Source organism: Mizuhopecten yessoensis, unplaced genomic scaffold (genome assembly GCF_002113885.1).
Source record: "Mizuhopecten yessoensis strain PY_sf001 unplaced genomic scaffold, ASM211388v2 scaffold2091, whole genome shotgun sequence".
NCBI lineage: Eukaryota > Metazoa > Mollusca > Bivalvia > Pectinida > Pectinidae > Mizuhopecten > Mizuhopecten yessoensis.
Genome location: NW_018404373.1, coordinates 1,509,355 through 1,527,986, shown reverse-complemented (window position 1 = coordinate 1,527,986; position 18,632 = coordinate 1,509,355). Strand labels below are relative to the sequence as shown.

The 18,632-nt window shown below is 34.5% G+C and overlaps 1 protein-coding gene across 8 annotated transcripts; it reads right to left on the bottom strand.

Moving 5' to 3' along the window:
- Positions 1-200: 200 nt before the first annotated feature.
- Positions 201-18,102, bottom strand: LOC110445174 (serine/threonine-protein phosphatase 6 regulatory ankyrin repeat subunit A-like). Of its 8 annotated transcripts, none has more exons than XM_021489642.1 (2): positions 17,792-18,102; positions 201-1,844 (listed from the first exon to the last, which is right to left on the bottom strand). In XM_021489642.1, exon 2 carries the CDS (start codon positions 1,788-1,790, stop codon positions 681-683), a length of 1,110 nt encoding a protein of 369 aa, XP_021345317.1. In that variant the 5' UTR covers positions 1,791-1,844; positions 17,792-18,102; the 3' UTR covers positions 201-680. The 8 variants fall into 8 exon arrangements, with proteins under 8 accessions (XP_021345317.1, XP_021345319.1, XP_021345318.1 ...); XM_021489644.1 differs by lacking the exon at positions 17,792-18,102 and adding an exon at positions 14,648-14,735; XM_021489643.1 differs by lacking the exon at positions 17,792-18,102 and adding an exon at positions 14,542-14,615.
- Positions 18,103-18,632: the final 530 nt, after the last annotated feature.

Here is an 18,632-nt window from a genome sequence, read left to right as displayed (position 1 = left end):
GATCCGGAATTTTGTTTTCCTGATCATTGTATCCCGACATCAACGTAGATCAAAAGTATTTCCTAGAGTAGGATACATGGTATCAAATGCATGGTCGCAGCCTTAATGTCCAGTAAACACACAATACATAAACACACATGACCGTCTGTTATAAATAGAAATGTCATTGTTTCTGGTAATAAAAAAATACAATACCTATACATGTTCACATATTGTCTGTTTTAATTAAATAAATAAATAAATAAATAAATTTGAAAATGCAGTTAGTGTGTCAAAGCACTATTTAAAGCAGTGCTAAAGCTTTTTCAAACAATGTCAGACTGTGGAACGTGGGCATAAGTTACAAACATAAAGATGATTTCATCGCAGAAGTGCCGTGTGTACACAATAAATGTGTACAGTGACACATGTTTTAATCGAACTAGTTGGGTTCGTGTCATCCTGGTACCTATTGATCGATTCTTGTTGATTTCAATTGTCATCGCCTGATATAGCAGACTTTGTTACTGTCCGACAGCGTCCGAAATGATGTAAGTCTACATCGTCCGACAAAAGAAAAACATTGACAGAAAAGCTACACTGTCCATGACTCAGCAATGCGAAATTATTTCATAAAATCACATAATCAGTCCCTTTTTTGAATTTCTCGGAAAAAATTACTTCCAAGCATCCTGTTTGATTTAATTGCCCTCCACAGGTAGTTCAGAGTTCGTGCGAGAACTGTATACGGAGAACTGTGAGTTACTGTTTCTAGACAAAGATGACCTCTTTCTCCAGTCGGGCTGGTACTGATCCGAATATATCCTAAATATGGTTGTCATATCTGGTATCACAGTGGTCTTGCTTCTGCGATTAAGTGCTAGTAATTTAGCTGTGGGTGGGTGGTTTCTAACACGAGAACGCTTTAACGAGGATGGCCGGTTTTGTGTTTCGTAATCGTCTATCTCATTAAGAACAATTTGACGCGCGTCTTTACCATTTATGAAAGTCTCACTCCTTTCCAATGCCGGTGCGTTCGGGGAAAACATCGCCGGAAGTCGCAAACCGTTGTCGGACCAGGTGGCGAAGAAATCTGGGTGACCTTTCACATGATGACAGGACGGCGTCGTTGTCCGTTGGTACATGGTCGATTCTCTCGAAAATGAGAATGACATGGGCGCAGGAGTCATGGGCGCAACGCGCCGTGTAGCAAATTTGCTTTGGACATCATGACTTCGCTGTGACCAATCAGACGCATTTAGAAATACTTCGTTATCTCGAAGACTCGGGTTTGCGCTGCCTTTCTTTATAAGCACGTGTGCTGACACAAAATGACCATTTTTACAGGCAAGTAACAGTGCCGTATATCCCATACTGTTCCGTGTGTCTACATCCAAACCAAACCTCACAAAACAGTCAACGAGCTGTGTAACGATGGTCGGGTTGCCGCTTGACGCCGCATGGTGTAGCGGTGTGTTGCCATCGTTATCAGCCTCGTTAATGTCCAGCACGTCCTCTCGGATGATCATGCGCACAATATCTTCCCTCCCGTTCATGCATGCATAACTAAGTGCTGTTCTTCCTAGATTATCGCGAAGGTTCAGAAAAGCTCCGGCCTTCAACAAGATTTTCGCCATTCGGTATCCGAACTCCTCCTCAATGATGCAGGCTAACATCATCGGCGTTCTACCGTTCAGATCTTTGCTGTCAACGTTGACGCCATGTTTTGACACCAGCAGGCGCACCTGATGCAGACGACAGTCAATGACGGCCTGATGAAGCGCCGTTTTTATTGGACGACGCTGGAACATCTGCGTCGAGTTGGGAGAGGCCGAACAGGTCTGGGATTTAACTTCCGTTTCCGCCTGAAACATAGGAGCAGAAATATATTTTTATCATTTGTAATTAAATATACAAATAAGGAAGTATTTAGATCTCGGTATTGTTGTTAAACGATCTCCAGAAACAAAATAATGTCTGAGATCGTTTTACAGTTTCCAGATTTTATTTTTATACTTAAAAAAAAATGCTTCTTGATTTATGTGTAACGAGATATACATTATTACCTCTTGATATCTATTACCTGTATGTAGTCATATTTCAAGAGTTGGAGTCAAATTGCATTCAAGTATTCAATTCTGTTATTATCGTAAGCAATACAGTATACTGAGACGACTATCAGTATTACTCCATCTATCCCCACATTAGCGTTCCTTTCATTGTTATCATTGTCTAATTGTATTTACTTATTGAATGTAATTAGATTATAATAACAACCGTTTGTAGACACGGGTTAGAAGAATCCATGTGGGAGGGTCGAGACTGAAAATGATAAGCTGGCCGGCTCCGAAATCATATATTATTAAAACTACATAAGACATAAATAATCGGGAAACTGTCATCTCCTGACGGTTCAAAAACTGAAACTGGCTTGCTGACTCCCAAGTCTTTTGCACGTACAGTGCAAGTTCAGATCTGACAAAAAATGTTGTTGCTGTTGTTTTTGTTGTTTCTGTTTTGTTGTTGTTGTTGATAAGAATGTTTGATTGAATGCATAGTGAATCTACAAAAGTTAAACAAAATCTATAACGGCATTAACATGAGTGATATACGTAAGCCAAAATAAGGCACACACATTTACAAGGTAAGCAGACAATGCTAGGAATACGACTACATAATGTATTACAACAACATACATTTGAAAGATACGTCAGCAAAAGCGCCTCTACCTGTAGACAGTCATAATAAGAAATCGTTAAAATGCAATTTGTCTGTGGGTCAACCGTGGAATTTAAACCTTAAAGTGTTTGATAGAAATATTGGCCACTAGCATGGGAACTGTGCATCTGGTTAATATAGAGCATGGCACATAAAGACTTAGTATGAATGTTGTCTGGTCGAGCTTGACAAACACAGCGTTTAACAGATCTATATCTGCTGGTTTGTCTGTCCCATTGATATATACCCTTTATAAATTAACCAGTGTCTGACAACCAGTGTCCAGATCAACTCACATACGAAACCCATTACCAGCTATAAATAGAATTGATATGTGAGTGTTACGTCACCAGTATATAACGGAAATCAAACTGTTCAACTGAAAATTCAAACGATACATTAAAGTGAAACCGCCAGATATAAGATTCATCAGAATGAGTTTCAGTTTATAAACCATTTGCACGTTTAAACGTTGTTGTTCTAATAAAGACAGCAATGCTATTAAACGATGTATTATTGATCGAAATGTTTGGCGATTTGGTCAGTCGACATCGTACCTTACTTTTAACACTCTCAAATGTATTACCATAAACCAGATTTTACTATCATAACATTAAAATCAGAGTTTCCTTACCAAGTAGTAGTATTGAAATATTCGTTTGGTTTATTATGATATCACCATGACGACAGTAACGTCATTACGTCACTTTCACTAGCATGATTACCGAATCCACGAAAAACAACAGGATCACGTTGACGTTACCAAAGCAACATGTCATCTTATAATGATCAGTTTAGGATAGGTCAGTCATAAACAGATTCTTAAACCACAGTAGTCTTTTTTGGACCTTCCTAAACATTAAGAAGTCATAATGTTAATATTGTCACTCAAGCTATTGTTTTAATATACTAGTATTCTCTTGATCTAAGATATGATACTTGTACTAACATATTGTTTTTTAAATCGACGTGATTCTATTTAACTAAGTTTCATGTCAAATTAAGTATAAGTTTCCTAAGCAAATAATTGTACAAGCAAACACAATGCATTTGACTAGAATCTCATTGTCATCACCAAATATTATTTGCTTTTCTATTACCTCTCATCCTCATCATAATAAAATATATTCGTAAGTAGCATAGATACAGCAATATTGTGACCTACCTGTACTTGTGCTTCTGGTATAGAACCTAGTGGGTTCTTGAATGAGTAAACCATTATGCATAACCGTTCAGGACCCGACCACAAACTGTATTTCACAGACTTGTGATGGCGGCGGTGAATAATTGATAAAAGCCACCACTCACTTTTGTTACTAGTATTTAAATATATTCCCCTTAACAATCATTATTTTCTTTATAGATCAAGCGCTGTCCATTTACCATTTGAATGATAATGCATCAGAGGTTTGGAGTGTGCTGGGTCGATACTGTTCTTCACGGGGACAACTAAGGAACACGTCAATAGTTCTCTGTATAAAACAATGGCTGGTTGATCTACTATCACCATGATGCGTCAGGTACCTCTTACCGATTGTATGTATCCCCCACTTATGCTGTTGCTACGGTTTAAATGGATGTAGTTTCATCGTCTGACAATATGGACCAACCACTGATGATAGTTGAAACAAAAGCAACAGTCTACAAATAAATCTATGTAGCTGTATTACAATGTCAATACATATTGTTAAATTTTGTCCTTGATGCAACGTCCTTAAAATCAATTACAAATCTGTTTGAAATTTTGGATGGTATCCATTTATGAACATAAAAAGTGAAAACATGTTTTATTTGGCGATATTTCATATACGTTTAAATCAGATATGTAGTCATTGTTACCGTTAGTGCATTTGGTCATGATCAATCGTAATACACATAGTTCTGTGTTATGGGAACGCCTGACATTGACAATATTTTCCCCGAGGGATTACAATGAAGGCGCATTGTACCATCACAAGCCAAGTTCTACATATTGACACCAACACACAGCAAGTCAAAATGAAATTTAACAAAGTTATATTAGATATAAGAGTTAAAAGGACAGCCCCAGGAAAGGAAAGTATAGTTGGTAAATAATGGCATATAGCATGGTCCTCTACCGTTAAGGTAAGACAAAGAATTAACAAACAGAGGAGTTATTATCTTGATTGTCTAACCCGACGCTTTGCATTAAGCTTCGGGTTCGACTTTCCAGAATTTCACCTAGATAATTAAGATTTTTTTGCATACTCTCACCGTTGGGGAACTTTTTTTTCTGCCATTCTTTTATAAGTTTGTTTGAAAACAATTATTTTCAGCATTTGTAATCTGTTTTTGATTTGCACAAAGACTCATCTGTCAAAAACATGGCTTCCATGTCATTTTGTATTTCTTTCGTAACGTGTTAATATTATTTCCTTTAATGTGCTATAATGTGATATAATAGAGGAGAAGACAGATAAACCATATCCTATTCAGGTCGATAGAGGTAAACTTTACCGGTAAAACAGGAGACAATTCTGAGGAGTGGTGGGAGGAATTGCATTACATTACCAAGCATAGTAGAGAAACTTTACTAACCTATGTGACGGTCTCCATTAGAAAACTGTTATCCAATCATTGACATAAAAATCTGAAGAAAATTCTTCACAAAATTTAAAATAAGATTAAAAGAAAATTTTGCAAATGTATTCAAACTTTAAAAATGTGACAGAGAGGTAGGTAGCTGTGATGTTAAGAGTAGGAGAAGGAACGGGGTTTTATAATATGTGATAATTACATGTTAGATATCGATTACAATTTTTACACTCGTCTATGTATGCTACTCCATGTTCAACCCAGTAATTACATTGGCAGAACGAACTCTATGCATATTCTACGAACCCAAACTATACATTGATTTGTATAAAAGAAAATTAATACCCCCAAAAGGAACACTCAATCCATATTTAAAGGTAAACCAATAGCAGATGTATTTTAATACAGTAATCCTATTCCGTGTAACGTTATAAATCCGCAGACTATGATATCCACTGCCCGCCTTGAATTCCTTGGTCATATTTATTAACAATGACTGTTGAAGGCATACGCAGTACGTTTCTATGTCCCTACATAACTATGTTGTAAGGGACTTCTCGTGTCGCCTGCATACTCGGTGTATAGATTTATGTCCGATATTAAGTCAGGTATATTATAAAATAGGATACATTATAGAATGACTCAAACAGTGTATCGTTGCTATACCTACATACGGTAAATAGCAACAGTTGGAATTTGGCCGTTATCGTTTTGGTCATCCAGCATCAAATACTTTTCTTATCCACGCGTATTGCTTATATGTACTTCTGAATCCTATTATTTTATGGCAGACATTTCACACAATATGAAATGTTTTAAACAAAAAGCAGTCGGTGATTATTTCTCATCAATAACATCCTAAGGTTATTCATGATAAATATTCATAAGAAACATAATATTCTTTCAAATAACATACAAAACATATACATGGTATTCATGGTTTCTTATGTCTTCGGTGAATTTGAGCACTTATCAACAGGTCTTTCCACTTATCTTTTCATTTACTTTATCTTTTGAGTCATTAGAGACCAAACGCATACATAAATGTACAATATACAGGTAAATCGTATACTTGTTTAAATCGTAATATCGTAGTGTGATCCTGATATATTATGTGACAACATAATCTATTGTTTATCAGATACGGACGACAAAGAGATCAGAATCAGCGAGTACGTTACCGTTTTGTTAGAGGAGGCCACGCTTTGTCTCCTATTGGCACTTGAGTATCTGTAGCTAACAGCCACATGTACACCTCCTCCACCCTCCATTTCGTACAGGTATGTTAATCAACAGGTAAGTCCAAAACACACAGGTAAGTCAAAATGAATCCCAGTGCGGAGTTTTAAATGTCTATACCACAGGTTGCATATATCTACATCGTATTATGCATTTATGTGACTTTATCCAAGATTTAAATCAACTTTTATGCACGTAGTCCCCCGGCTCGTGTAGCATATATCTTCTATAACAGGTGTGAGAGATTAAGCAGGTAACACACACATATATATACAAGTCCTTGCTATATGTGACTGGCTTTGTCTTAGACCACTGTCCTTGGTACACGTGACCTATCGACCAAACGTCTATAGGGATACCCTTCATGACTTAGTGTAATCTTATCTTGCCTCAAATGAGCTGTCGGGAGTCTAAAGCTGATATACAGCTTATTGTAACGTAATAGTTTATATACGGATACCTGTCAATGTTCATGAATAACCATCATACGTCTAGAAAGTCTTCAATTAGCGGTGATTTAAAAAAAGTGGTTTTTTTTTAAAATGAGAGGATAAACGAACACGAACCCATTACGAAATCAATTTGACGTTAAGAGATAAACATCCACTTATCTTCTCCTAGCGTGTGGCCAAAAAAACCACTTATCTTATCTTTCATTTCACGATGTCATTTTCGCTTGTGTTAATATGTATAGATGAGCCGGTTAGTAGGTACATGCAAATCGGTCCTTTGTTATGTGTTGATGTCCATTTTAAAAGCACATGTCTGTATGAAATTGATTTATACTGCACGGTATTAAATGTCACTTAATGATGAGTGTTTCTTTGCTAAGGGGATTTCAATCATATGCATCACCTAAATTTTTAAGAATTTGTTCATTATAATTTCTTTCTGTCTGAATATTCAGCTTGTGAAAAGAAGTAAGCTGATAAAAAATGGTTATGGAAATAAACGTTTTCATCAAGTTTTAACAAAGTTCAATTTTCGAGGCAAAGTTATTTTTAATTAATTTCAAAATTATAAATGTTATCTTGTCATTATAAATGTTAAGATATTATCTTAGCGCTACAAATGATAAGATATTATCTTAGCGCTACAAATAATGACCAATTTGTTAACGCTACACATGGATTATGTTGTTTTTTTACCAGTATAAATGTTAAGTTATTATCTTAGTACTAAAAATTATCAACAGTATTTTAACGCTACAAATTAATTGATTATTTCACCAATACAAACTGTTAATTCAATGTATATTAGTGCTGCAGATGTTCAGTTATTATCTTAGCACTACAAATAATAAACACTTATCTTAGCGCTACAAATGAAAAACAACTATCTACAAATGATAAGTACTTGGCTTAGCGGTACAAATACACGTGCATAATGTATATATATGGGATCCATCTCACGATAGGTGCTTAAAAAAGGCAATAATTTGGATTGCAAAAGAGGGTTTAAATGATTTTCTTTTGAATATTTTTTTATTAGATGTGCATGTCATGATGACGAAGCATATAACATTAACATTATCAGGAGAAATTCTAAAGACAATCATGATATTGAAAGTTTAAACGTGATTTGATATATTTTACCCGTTTACATTCATGCTGGGTACGTAGAGTCAACTAAGAAGCATGTACAGTAAACTTAATTGTTAATGATTATGTACCGTAAAAGGTGTTAAAAGCTTATTGAGCGGTTCATCATTGATGCAGTTTGATAAAAAAAAACATGCGTTATTTTAGGCTAATTATATTGATTGGTTCCGGTTGATTAATGTTTGTATATACCCTCTTAAGGCAACATGGTGCAACACAATGATACCTGTTAGTTCTGTAAGAGTTAGCTCCCTTTGATCTAAGCATGCAGAATTAGCTAGTTTTTACCAATGCCTACATTTTTCAACACATTTCAAAGGTGTCATATATTTAGTTTAATTATATTTAATTTTCAATCATCACAAATGGATTGGGCACAAGTTATTACAACTTAATATAATCCTTTCCAAAATACATAGCAACACATGCATATAAATAAAAATGCATAAGTTATCATCAGTTACCTAGAAAGCTTTTAAGCACCATTCGTAAATATTGTTTGACAATTGTTTTAGTTAGGAATTTTGGAAACGAAAACCATGGAAAGTAAGGTAACTAACATATATCCCTAATATACATGTCATTGCTTATCAGTTAATTAGAAACACGAAAACATTACCAAATACAGGGAGATGTAACCAATAGAAAACTTATATAGGTTAGCCTGTTTTCCAATCCATTTGTTATAAAACAATACCATTTGTTTAAATGAAATGAAAAGATGTTACGGGTTAAAGAGCGGGCGGTTTCTATTTCTTCTTCAGTTGAACTGACTTTACATTTATCTATACAACACTTAACATATATGTGTAGGTCGGACACATCTGTATTGAATCGGAAACGGCACATATAATTGATTTGATTCCTTTAGTAAACGTGTAAATACTAATAGCTAATGTTTGTTTTAATGATTTTACACTGTGACAATGCAGTAAAAATATCTAGCGTTACTGTTTCTGAAGTTTACTGAAGGTATTTGTCTCTTTGTGTCAATTATTTCTGTGCTATTTCTGTCGAAACTTCTATTTGTCTAAAATTTGATATAGTCCACAAGTTGATACTCCATTTAAACGAAAGTGGTTCTAATTATATACACACCATACTTTGTGAATATGCAACAGGAAATCAATATTTGACTTTAACGTGCTTTAAAATTTGTATTTCTTTAATGTACCCTTTGGGCTCACAAATAGATTAAGATTGATTTTTCATGGTGTATATGATCATAGTATCGTTGTTTCCAGCTGACGTTCTAATACACGATCGGTCAATGGAACTCTGACAATCAGATTATCAATGAAATAAGCATTGTTATTTAACATTATCACACATCACCCTGTTTCAACAGGTGTCCGTGGAGTTCCATTTATCAACGTCCATGCCTGGTTACAAAACATTTTACCTATAACTAGATTAGATGATTGTAACAGGAGTCTATCGACATACCAGTTGTTATACTCATCTATTCTAATTAAAAGGTTTGCATATCGATAACAGAAATAAGTATCAGCGATGAAAATATCATTAGAATTAGTTTTTTAATACACAATGCAGAGGCAATTTCTCATCTCATCATGACATAAAGTTGTTCATGTGATGTATGAGTAGCCAAATAGGAGACACCGCGCTATCCATTAGCCTATTAATATCATTGAAAAGTTGCTATTTTTTTCCTCGAAATATATTTTAATCATTAAAGAAATCCAGCTTGGTTTCGCCCGATGTTTCCCAATAATGTTATATTTAATGATTGCTAATGTCTAAATGTAAAATTCGTCCTGTTTTTTAAAACTGAGCAAAGTTTTCTGATAAATTCGACATTTATTCTTTCATTGTCGTCTGTTACTGATATACTTATATATACATTGAATTCATTTTATATTAACAGGTCGATATAGAAGAATAACAACATACCTGTATTCAGAACGTCTTCAAGTGATAGATCCGAAATCTGTCCCTCACGTATGTAACCTACTGCCATTGTTATTTATGTATTGTGTCTCTACAGGACATATACTTATATTTCGTTAACATAATGACTTTATACAGCCAGCTAATCTTACTATCGACCTTTACAGGTATAAGGCATCTCATGTTACGGGCCAACCTGTTATACGAAGCTTGATAGGATTCTGCTATTGTTATGGTGTATAATTAACATATTTATGACAATGAATTATCTATCAATCTCAAAGAAAAGCTAGCATTATATCTATACATTATATGTAAGCTCATAACAAACTTAGTGTACAGTTGTCACACATTAAGATGGTCATAATGTCCATTCTATAATACGCGAGTCATATATAAAGTTACTTTACACAAGATATTTTTGTTTAGTAAATGATTTTAAATAAAGATTTAAATTGCTGATCTTTATAAAACGTACTTAAAAATATTGCATTAGCGCATGGCTATAAAATGTCACATGACGAGAAATAATTAAAATTAGCTTGCCACATATGCTAAAAAATAAATGGAAGAATTCTTACAGTGGCAACTCTACAAGCATCACTACGTAATCCCTTGCCTGAGGATATAGATGTATTGTTATAAAGTCTTCACAAACATAATACCGCTATAAGCATCCGAATAGAAATTGTAGCTTGAATGAGCTAGATGGCTAACTTCAGTGTCCACGATGCACTGTCATGCAACGTACTTCTTTGCGTGCTGATGGTACAAAATGCATGTTTCATGTATCTTTTATCAATACCGAAGTATATTTAATGTTTAATCTATCGAGTATATCAAAGATTTGATGTAGTTTGTCTAATATTTCAGAACTATATTCAAGCAAAGATGTACGATATCATGACAATTTCTTACTTCAGATGGTTCGTTGCCTATACGCACTCTGTTTATATAATTTACTCAACTAACAATATAGCAAGAAATGATATGATAGATGAAAGGTAACTATTAAGACGTCATATTTTACCGTTAAATGTAAGTCTTCTTGTTTTTTCTCTTCCTTTATAGGAATAGGCTTCTTGTTTCCCTTCCTGGCATTTTTCATTTTGTGGTGCTACATGCAGACGTTAATGGCGACTGGCTGCGTTTTACATATGTTAAGGAATGTTTAGGTATAAAACAGCTACAATAGAATCATTGTACTATTTGTTTGTAATTTATCAATGTTCCAGTTGTGCCAAACACCATATCTATAGCATACAACAACGTCCTATAACAATAACAGAAATATACAGGCCGGAAAATAATTCATATACATGTATAATCAAAACAATGCTATGTAGGGTAAGCCCTATATGCCAAACAATAAAGAGGCAACACTATATGTAACTTACCTCGATATGGGCGAGGGAGCTACCCCCCTTATCTGATGTGGTATCCAGCTTGGCTGTATTTCCGAACCGACGACTTCTATATGTTAGTTCAAAAGTGTCACCAACTTTAATCCAGCCAAGATAGCCTAGTCCACAATGATACTTAAATGTCTAACATTTGTACCCACATATACTGATATAACAAGCTAGAACTGGTGATACATGAGATAATTTGTGGGCACATGTGCGTGACCACTCTTAACGTTGGACAGATTTGCTATATATCAGCGTAGTTTAAAGGTACTCAGCTCTTACAAAATATAAAAGTTTTATACAAAAACGAGATTTGACCAAATCTCAGCGCAACTACAATGACACGTATCGATCAACCAATCACAGACGTTCATTGATCGGATATGTTGCTATGTAGATTTGCAGGCTTGTCGTGTTCACGTGCAGTTTATATATATATATATATACAAATCTGACCCACTGCACTTGGCAGTTCGTTTGATATATATACCTATACAGTGGTGTGTATTACTTACAACAAAGCCAATCATTTAATAATGTGATATGGACAATCGCCGAAAAAGAACATTATAACCGCACCGATTGCTCCTTAGGGCAGGTAATTAACACTGGCCAGTCACACACTACAATAGAACGTAAAGGGGCTCAATATCATAGGCTTATCGTGTAACTCTGATGTCTCGACATCCCGTTTGTAAATAGCACGCCACAACTATGTTATGAGAATATCTAAACCACTTCTCCAGTCCGTTAAATGTTTAACGGTACTGTCTTTTGATGGTCCACAAATCAACAACAAAAGCAGGACTTTCGATTGTTGAGTAACCTTTTTACAACTTGTATGTAATAAATAGTTAATGGTTCGTGTACATTAAACGTTTAATGCTCAGATGTAGACGCATTGTGTTGTATGTATTGACAGCCCGACTCTATCGTGTCATTGTCGTTTAGAATAGAACGTTAAACAATATAAAACCATACCAAACAAAACTAGAATAATGTACACAATGTCAACATCAATATTCTATTTGAATACTATCGTTGGTGTATGATGCACAGCGGTAAAGTTGTATAGTCCTTTGCTAAAGGCTGGCAACATTTATTATCCACCACGGATAATAGTATCTCATCTTTTACAAACGCTGTTCGTAGTGTAACTAGTTAAGTTTTTGCGATCTTATCCGATTTTGTGAAAAACATCTCGAAAATTTAATTTGCTATACTACGAACAACGTTTGCAATAGAGAACGAACTATTGTTTGCCAGGGTGTTTCTTACTAATGAATGGTTCGGTATCGATAAGGGAAAGAGCTTTGATGATTTATTTGTCATTTTTTCTCATTTTGTGAACACATGAAGAACACTGTAGAAAAAAAGTCAAAACTGAAAGGAGCAAAAGCAGAAAATATAAGTTCGCAGTTCTATATATTGTCATGTTTGCTGTTTTTTTCTCTGTTTATTTGCAAGTTTGACATTTAATATCCCTTTAGTTCAAGCAATATCGTTAAATATCTAAATTTTAGCTATATATCTTTAACTGCAAGAGAAATCTGTATGAAACATCGGTTATCCATGAAACCAACAAAAAATTTACCTGCATAATATCGTTTTATCGAACTGTAATTTTCTATAATACGAATTAAATTGGTTTTATTCATTCCGTCCACCATTATTTTTAAGCGGGGATATATCGATGCTTTCTTTTGTTCCATTGTTTGCTGTATTTTAGCAGGCTTGTGTTGAGAGGTACAATGCTTTGTTAGATTGCTTAGGAGTAAAAACCATTGCTCTATAGAGCCGTATTGAAAACAAGTCAAGTGATACCAAGTCAATACGTCTCCCGAATCGATGGTACAATCTTGAATTATTCATGCATATGCAGTGCTTTTCGTTAAGTACCTATGTAGGGATTGTGTATTCTAATGTTCAAGCCAGGTGGGGGGCATACATTTAATAATACGGTGTTTAATACCAGCCGGTAATACACACAATACAATACATTCTATTGTATCTACCGTCAAATCTGGTCTCGAATCACCTATCGTAAAAATGACTTAAAATTCAAACAATCTATTTGTTTTCAAGCTTAATACGCTTACTGTAAAAGTATGTTAATTTTTGAAATTGTTCATTTTTTGAATTTTGAAATTTGAAATCTGATGTATCTTTTGTAACAAATTAACAACATATATCATGCCGTTCGCTTACACATTTATTTCTTTAGCTACCATGTAATGAAAAATAAAAAAAATACACTGGAATACCAACTGGACTGGGCCTACGTGTTCCTATTAAAGGAACCTCTTGATTGTCCCCCTTTTTACCGGTAGTATAACAGTATCGCTGCTGAGGTTTAAATGGAAGAATTGGCTTTATGGTGCAATAACCTGTTCCCTTTGTATGGGTTTAATTCTTTAAAAAGATCAATTGGTAGCTATTGTTTCCAAATGTTTACATAATCAAGGGGCAGAAATTAAGGTAAGATTCGGTGCCACTGAGCAGGTCCCAAGAGATACGTAAAAAGAAGTAATATCTAAATTAAAAAAAAAAAAGTGTTCAATGAAAATGCTATTTATCATATCAATAAATCGACTACTAGGTTTATGGTGCTCTCAATAACTTTTTGTTTGTATGAAGTTTAACGATCTCGGAACAGTTAACGTCAAATGAGGACGTAGCAGGGAAGTGAAAAAGGAAGGGTAGATAATTTACAAAACATTTCAGTGCAGAAAACGTCTGGCATGCATGATTATGTTCGGAACAATAGTCATATACAGTTTTTAGTGTCTTCAGACCATTTGCTATTTGTAATTTTGGCTGAAATAGTTAGCTGGACTCTTAAAAGTAGAATAAAACATATACATTGATATCCATACGCATGGAATGAAGTGAGAGCTATACAAAACTAATAACACGAGCCGTGAAGACATACAAATATAATATATGACAGCATGCATCCCTATAATGTTTTATCGGATCTGTAAGCAATGATACGTATTTAACATCACATAAGCATTGATCTTATGTGACACATCAAACAACTTGATATAGAAGTAGAAAACAAAAGCTCACGTGCGTTGTTTGGGAGAATTCTTTCACCGTGAAAACTACAGATGTATCAACTTTACCTCAAAGTCTTGCTATGTTACTACACCCGACTGGATCCACTTCAGTAGCATAACCACCTATCAACGACAGTGTTTTACGTAATTGTAAAATGCATGTATTACAAACCTGTTATCTGGCAGTTGAGGACACCAACCTTGTTCATTACCAAACAAGTTTATAACAAATCACGAACTCATGTTTTTTTCATATTTGAATATCATATGTAAACCTGTTGTAAGAACCACGCGGGACGTTAAGTGAGATATCGATTGCAAACTCTGGTCTGATTTGATGCACATGAGTTTGGGTTTCTTGTTTCAATAATAATAATTTTTATCTTACATATGTTTCCATTTTAGAGTATCACATAACAATATTCTAAGTCACGTGCTATCTAATACACAGGTGTCTCGTGTCGGGTGGTTCAAGTATTGTTCTGTACTCAGACAGATCTTATATACACATGTCTAGATATATGTTGCATCTTCAAGAAAGGCGATAGATCAGAAACTCTAATGACAAATAATATTTTCTCCCTGTTATTTGATCATATATATATGTTATGATTGCTTCATTGTTTTAACCTGGCTCTACTGAAAAATATTGACATAACATACATTGTCTGAACCCTCTATACTGCCAATTATATAAAAGCATTGTCTGAACTCTCTATACAGCCAATTATATAAAAGCATTGTATTAACCCCGCTATACTGCAAATTGCATACACATATTATCTTGACCCCTCTGTACTGCCAATTGCTTACATACATTGTATTTACCCTTCCAAATTGCAAATTTCATACAAACATTGTCTTAACCTTTTTAACTGCTAATTACATACATATATTGCCCTAACCCCTTTGCACTGCCAATTACATACAAACATTGTCTTGGCACCTTTGTACTAGCAAGTTATTTAAATGAATACCGCTGAACTTAAAACCGAGATTTTGCTGTGATGATGATGATGATGATGATGATGATACTTCGGAAAAAGCATAAAGATTATGTTAAGATTATTCTTCAAACCAAATGATTCTGAAACTGCAGCATCAGCATTTGATCGATCGCTGATACGAAGCTATCGTTTTTGTAAATTTATTTACATCAACATCTGTAGTTATAATTATTATACATGTAAACGAAGTCGTCGTCATGGGCAAGTGTTCTGATTTACGTCACTCACGGTACTTTAAATACGTAGTATATAATTACTCACATATTCTTTAGTTCAACAGGGAGTCAAATAAACAGTATCGTGCAGAAAAAGGCCTGTCATTTACCTGGACGTTTTTATATACACTATTCAATGTCCTTTCACTAGTTCTAAGGAATTAATTATTACAGATATCTAGCATACCTATAACTATAAACAGGTAATTATACCAAGGTTAAATGATTACAATATTCCGTGTGGATACCTCTAATCCACACGGCCTCTCCCTACTCAGGTGTCAAAGGTAATTACAGGTAATCGGTAGTTACCGGTGTCTGGTATAATGAAAAGGAGTGGATAAATCAATGAGTTTATTCACCGTGTGTGTGTGTGTGTGTGTGTGATATTTATTTTTCTATATCTTAGGTTAAATTTTTACTTCTCAAAACGATACGTGAATGAAAAGCTTTGCTCTAGATTTTTCAATAAGTACTATTATTAAAATAATTTTTTCTTGTGTATTTTCGTGCCGTTTAGATCAAAGGTACACTTTGGAAATCTTATATGAACATTATTCTACATCAAACAACTAGAAAGAAGAAAAATAATAGTTTGTAGTTTGTTTTCCAATAACATCATAGTACATTGTAATAAAAAGTGTTCAATTGCTGGAAGCCATTTTCAGTCGCAGATGAGAACATTCGATTTGTTCATGTTACGCAGACGTTAGTTAAAGATAGATCGAATTTCCATTGTACATATCCTTAGCTATATACATAATGACGGGTTTGCCCTGTCATCAGTTTCCTCACAACACATAGATTGCTATGAGGCAAGTGAGGGTTCAAATACATGATGACATTTTTTGTTCATTTGTGATAGTAAACAATAATTTACTTGCTATTAGTAAAGCCCACCCATGTTTTATTAAACGTCTAGATGCCAAATATCGTGAGAAGTTAGTAATGTTTCCTGTATTTATATCTTCCAGGGGCAACGTGCCCGTCGTTTATACCACGAGTCGGTATACATGTTAAATTAGGCAGAACAAGTAACAGTGGGGTTCATAAACCAATCACGTTATTGCATGCGACGCCATAAAACTAAACACTCGGTTTATGTTATCAAAGCACTTGTTTTCGAAATAATTTAGTTCTCAAGCAATCATGCACCTTATGTAAGAGTCACATCTGCCTCCTACAGTAGAAAAGAACGTGAAGGTGATGTACTCCTGAAGCTATTTGAACCAAGACAAGCATACCTCTAGATACGTGTATTAATCAGCAAATGAAGCAAGCAAAATAAAGAAGCATTTCAGTGTAGAAGTTCTAAGCTATCACAGACGTTCGACCAAATAATTTATTGGTACCAAACAATGCAGTCGTTAGCACGTTTGCCCTATATACAATTTTAAGTGTTTTTTTCCTATTCCATTTATATTTTATTTCAAACAAAGAGACTAAAACCATTGTTATTGACCTTCATGTTTTATCTTCTTTCTTAAATGTATAAACATTTGAATTCGCAGTCTTTTGCACATTTCAGAAACTCCAACTTTAATCTCTTGTGAAAATGAGCAATGATACTGTACTGTTAACATAAAATAAAAGCTTGTAAAAAGGATTTCGCTAAATAAATCAAGAAAAGGGTAAAATTTTACCAAACTGCATTAAGCTTTACCAGTAAAATGTGTTACCATGTACAACAACATTACCCCGTACGTACACTATTAGTGGTAATATCTTAAACTTTACTTACAGTATTAGTGGTTTAATATACAACGTACATTAGTAGTAGTGAAACACTATCTTTCCGCCTAGTTTTATTTGTATTTTTTCCCCATTTACGTTAAGTATTGGAAGTAAAGCTTTACCCTTTACCGTAAATACCACATTATGAGTAGTGAAATCTTACCATAACGTGCATCATAAGTAGCATTAAACTTTTTACATAATATCAGAGTAGTTATGTTTCCTTTTACTTAAGGCAAGTAGGTAACGCTTACCCTTTACCGTATGTAGGTAGTGTTAGAAGTAAAATGTTTCCCTCTCTGTCCATTATTTGGAGATAATCTTCCACTTTACATGCAATTAGGAGCATTTAAATCTTACCCTTCACGTGCAGTTGTTCAGATTATATCCTTTTCTCCTAAATAAATCGTCTTGAGTCGGTTGGAGACTACAACGAGTGCCAAAGGAATACCACACTACTAGAAGTTCAAGTAAAAACTCGTTAAATATTTACCAGTTCAGAAAATCTGTAATTTTATAATAATGAAGTTTGTGAAGTTTAGCACTGTGTTGTTTCCGGATAACATTTCTGTGGAGTCTTGAAGGATTATGACTTGTTTTCGTTTACATTCTTTCTGTCCTCTTACACTAATCCAAGCTTTGTGAGTTGCTGCATAAATCATTTCCTAAAGCCTTGTTGGCCTTTCTCCAGCTCATCGGCCAGCGAAAACAAGGGATACTGAAGCCGATGAAATCTTACTCTGAAACCTATACGGTAACACGTACACCATTGTTCAGTTTAGGTGTTTGTCCAAATTGCATGTAAAAGTCGTTGATATTGATATGGATAAAATGAATATTTGGACAAACGAAGTCATTGAGAGTTGTACCTAACCAGCACTCCTGTATGCCAAACAAGTGCGTTTTTAGTTTCTTTTCTGTATATATTACATGTCGTACTCGATGATTCACTTTAAGCTAAAACCTAGATGAACCTTACTTGTTATCGAAATGAGATCATGAAAGAAATTGGATATCCGATAGAGTTAAAATTTTGAGATTTTAATTTACACAATATAAACTATTCAAAATGAGTCATATAAAATGACAGAAATATACAGAAAGATAAAGGAAGGCAGGAAGACCTAAATAACTAACACTTTCTTTACCTATAGCATGCTGAGGACAGTACAACATGTATGTCAAAACAGCGAAATAAATT

Bases quoted from the DNA above. Each gene is read 5' to 3' on its own strand.
- LOC110445174 (XM_021489638.1), bottom strand. From the start codon at position 6,524: ATGGAGGGTGGAGGAGGTGTACATGTGGCTGTTAGCTACAGATACTCA. The intron at 1,845-6,434 runs GTAACGTACTCG...CCTATGTTTCAG, and splicing joins TGGCCTCCTCTAACAAAACG to GCGGAAACGGAAGTTAAATC.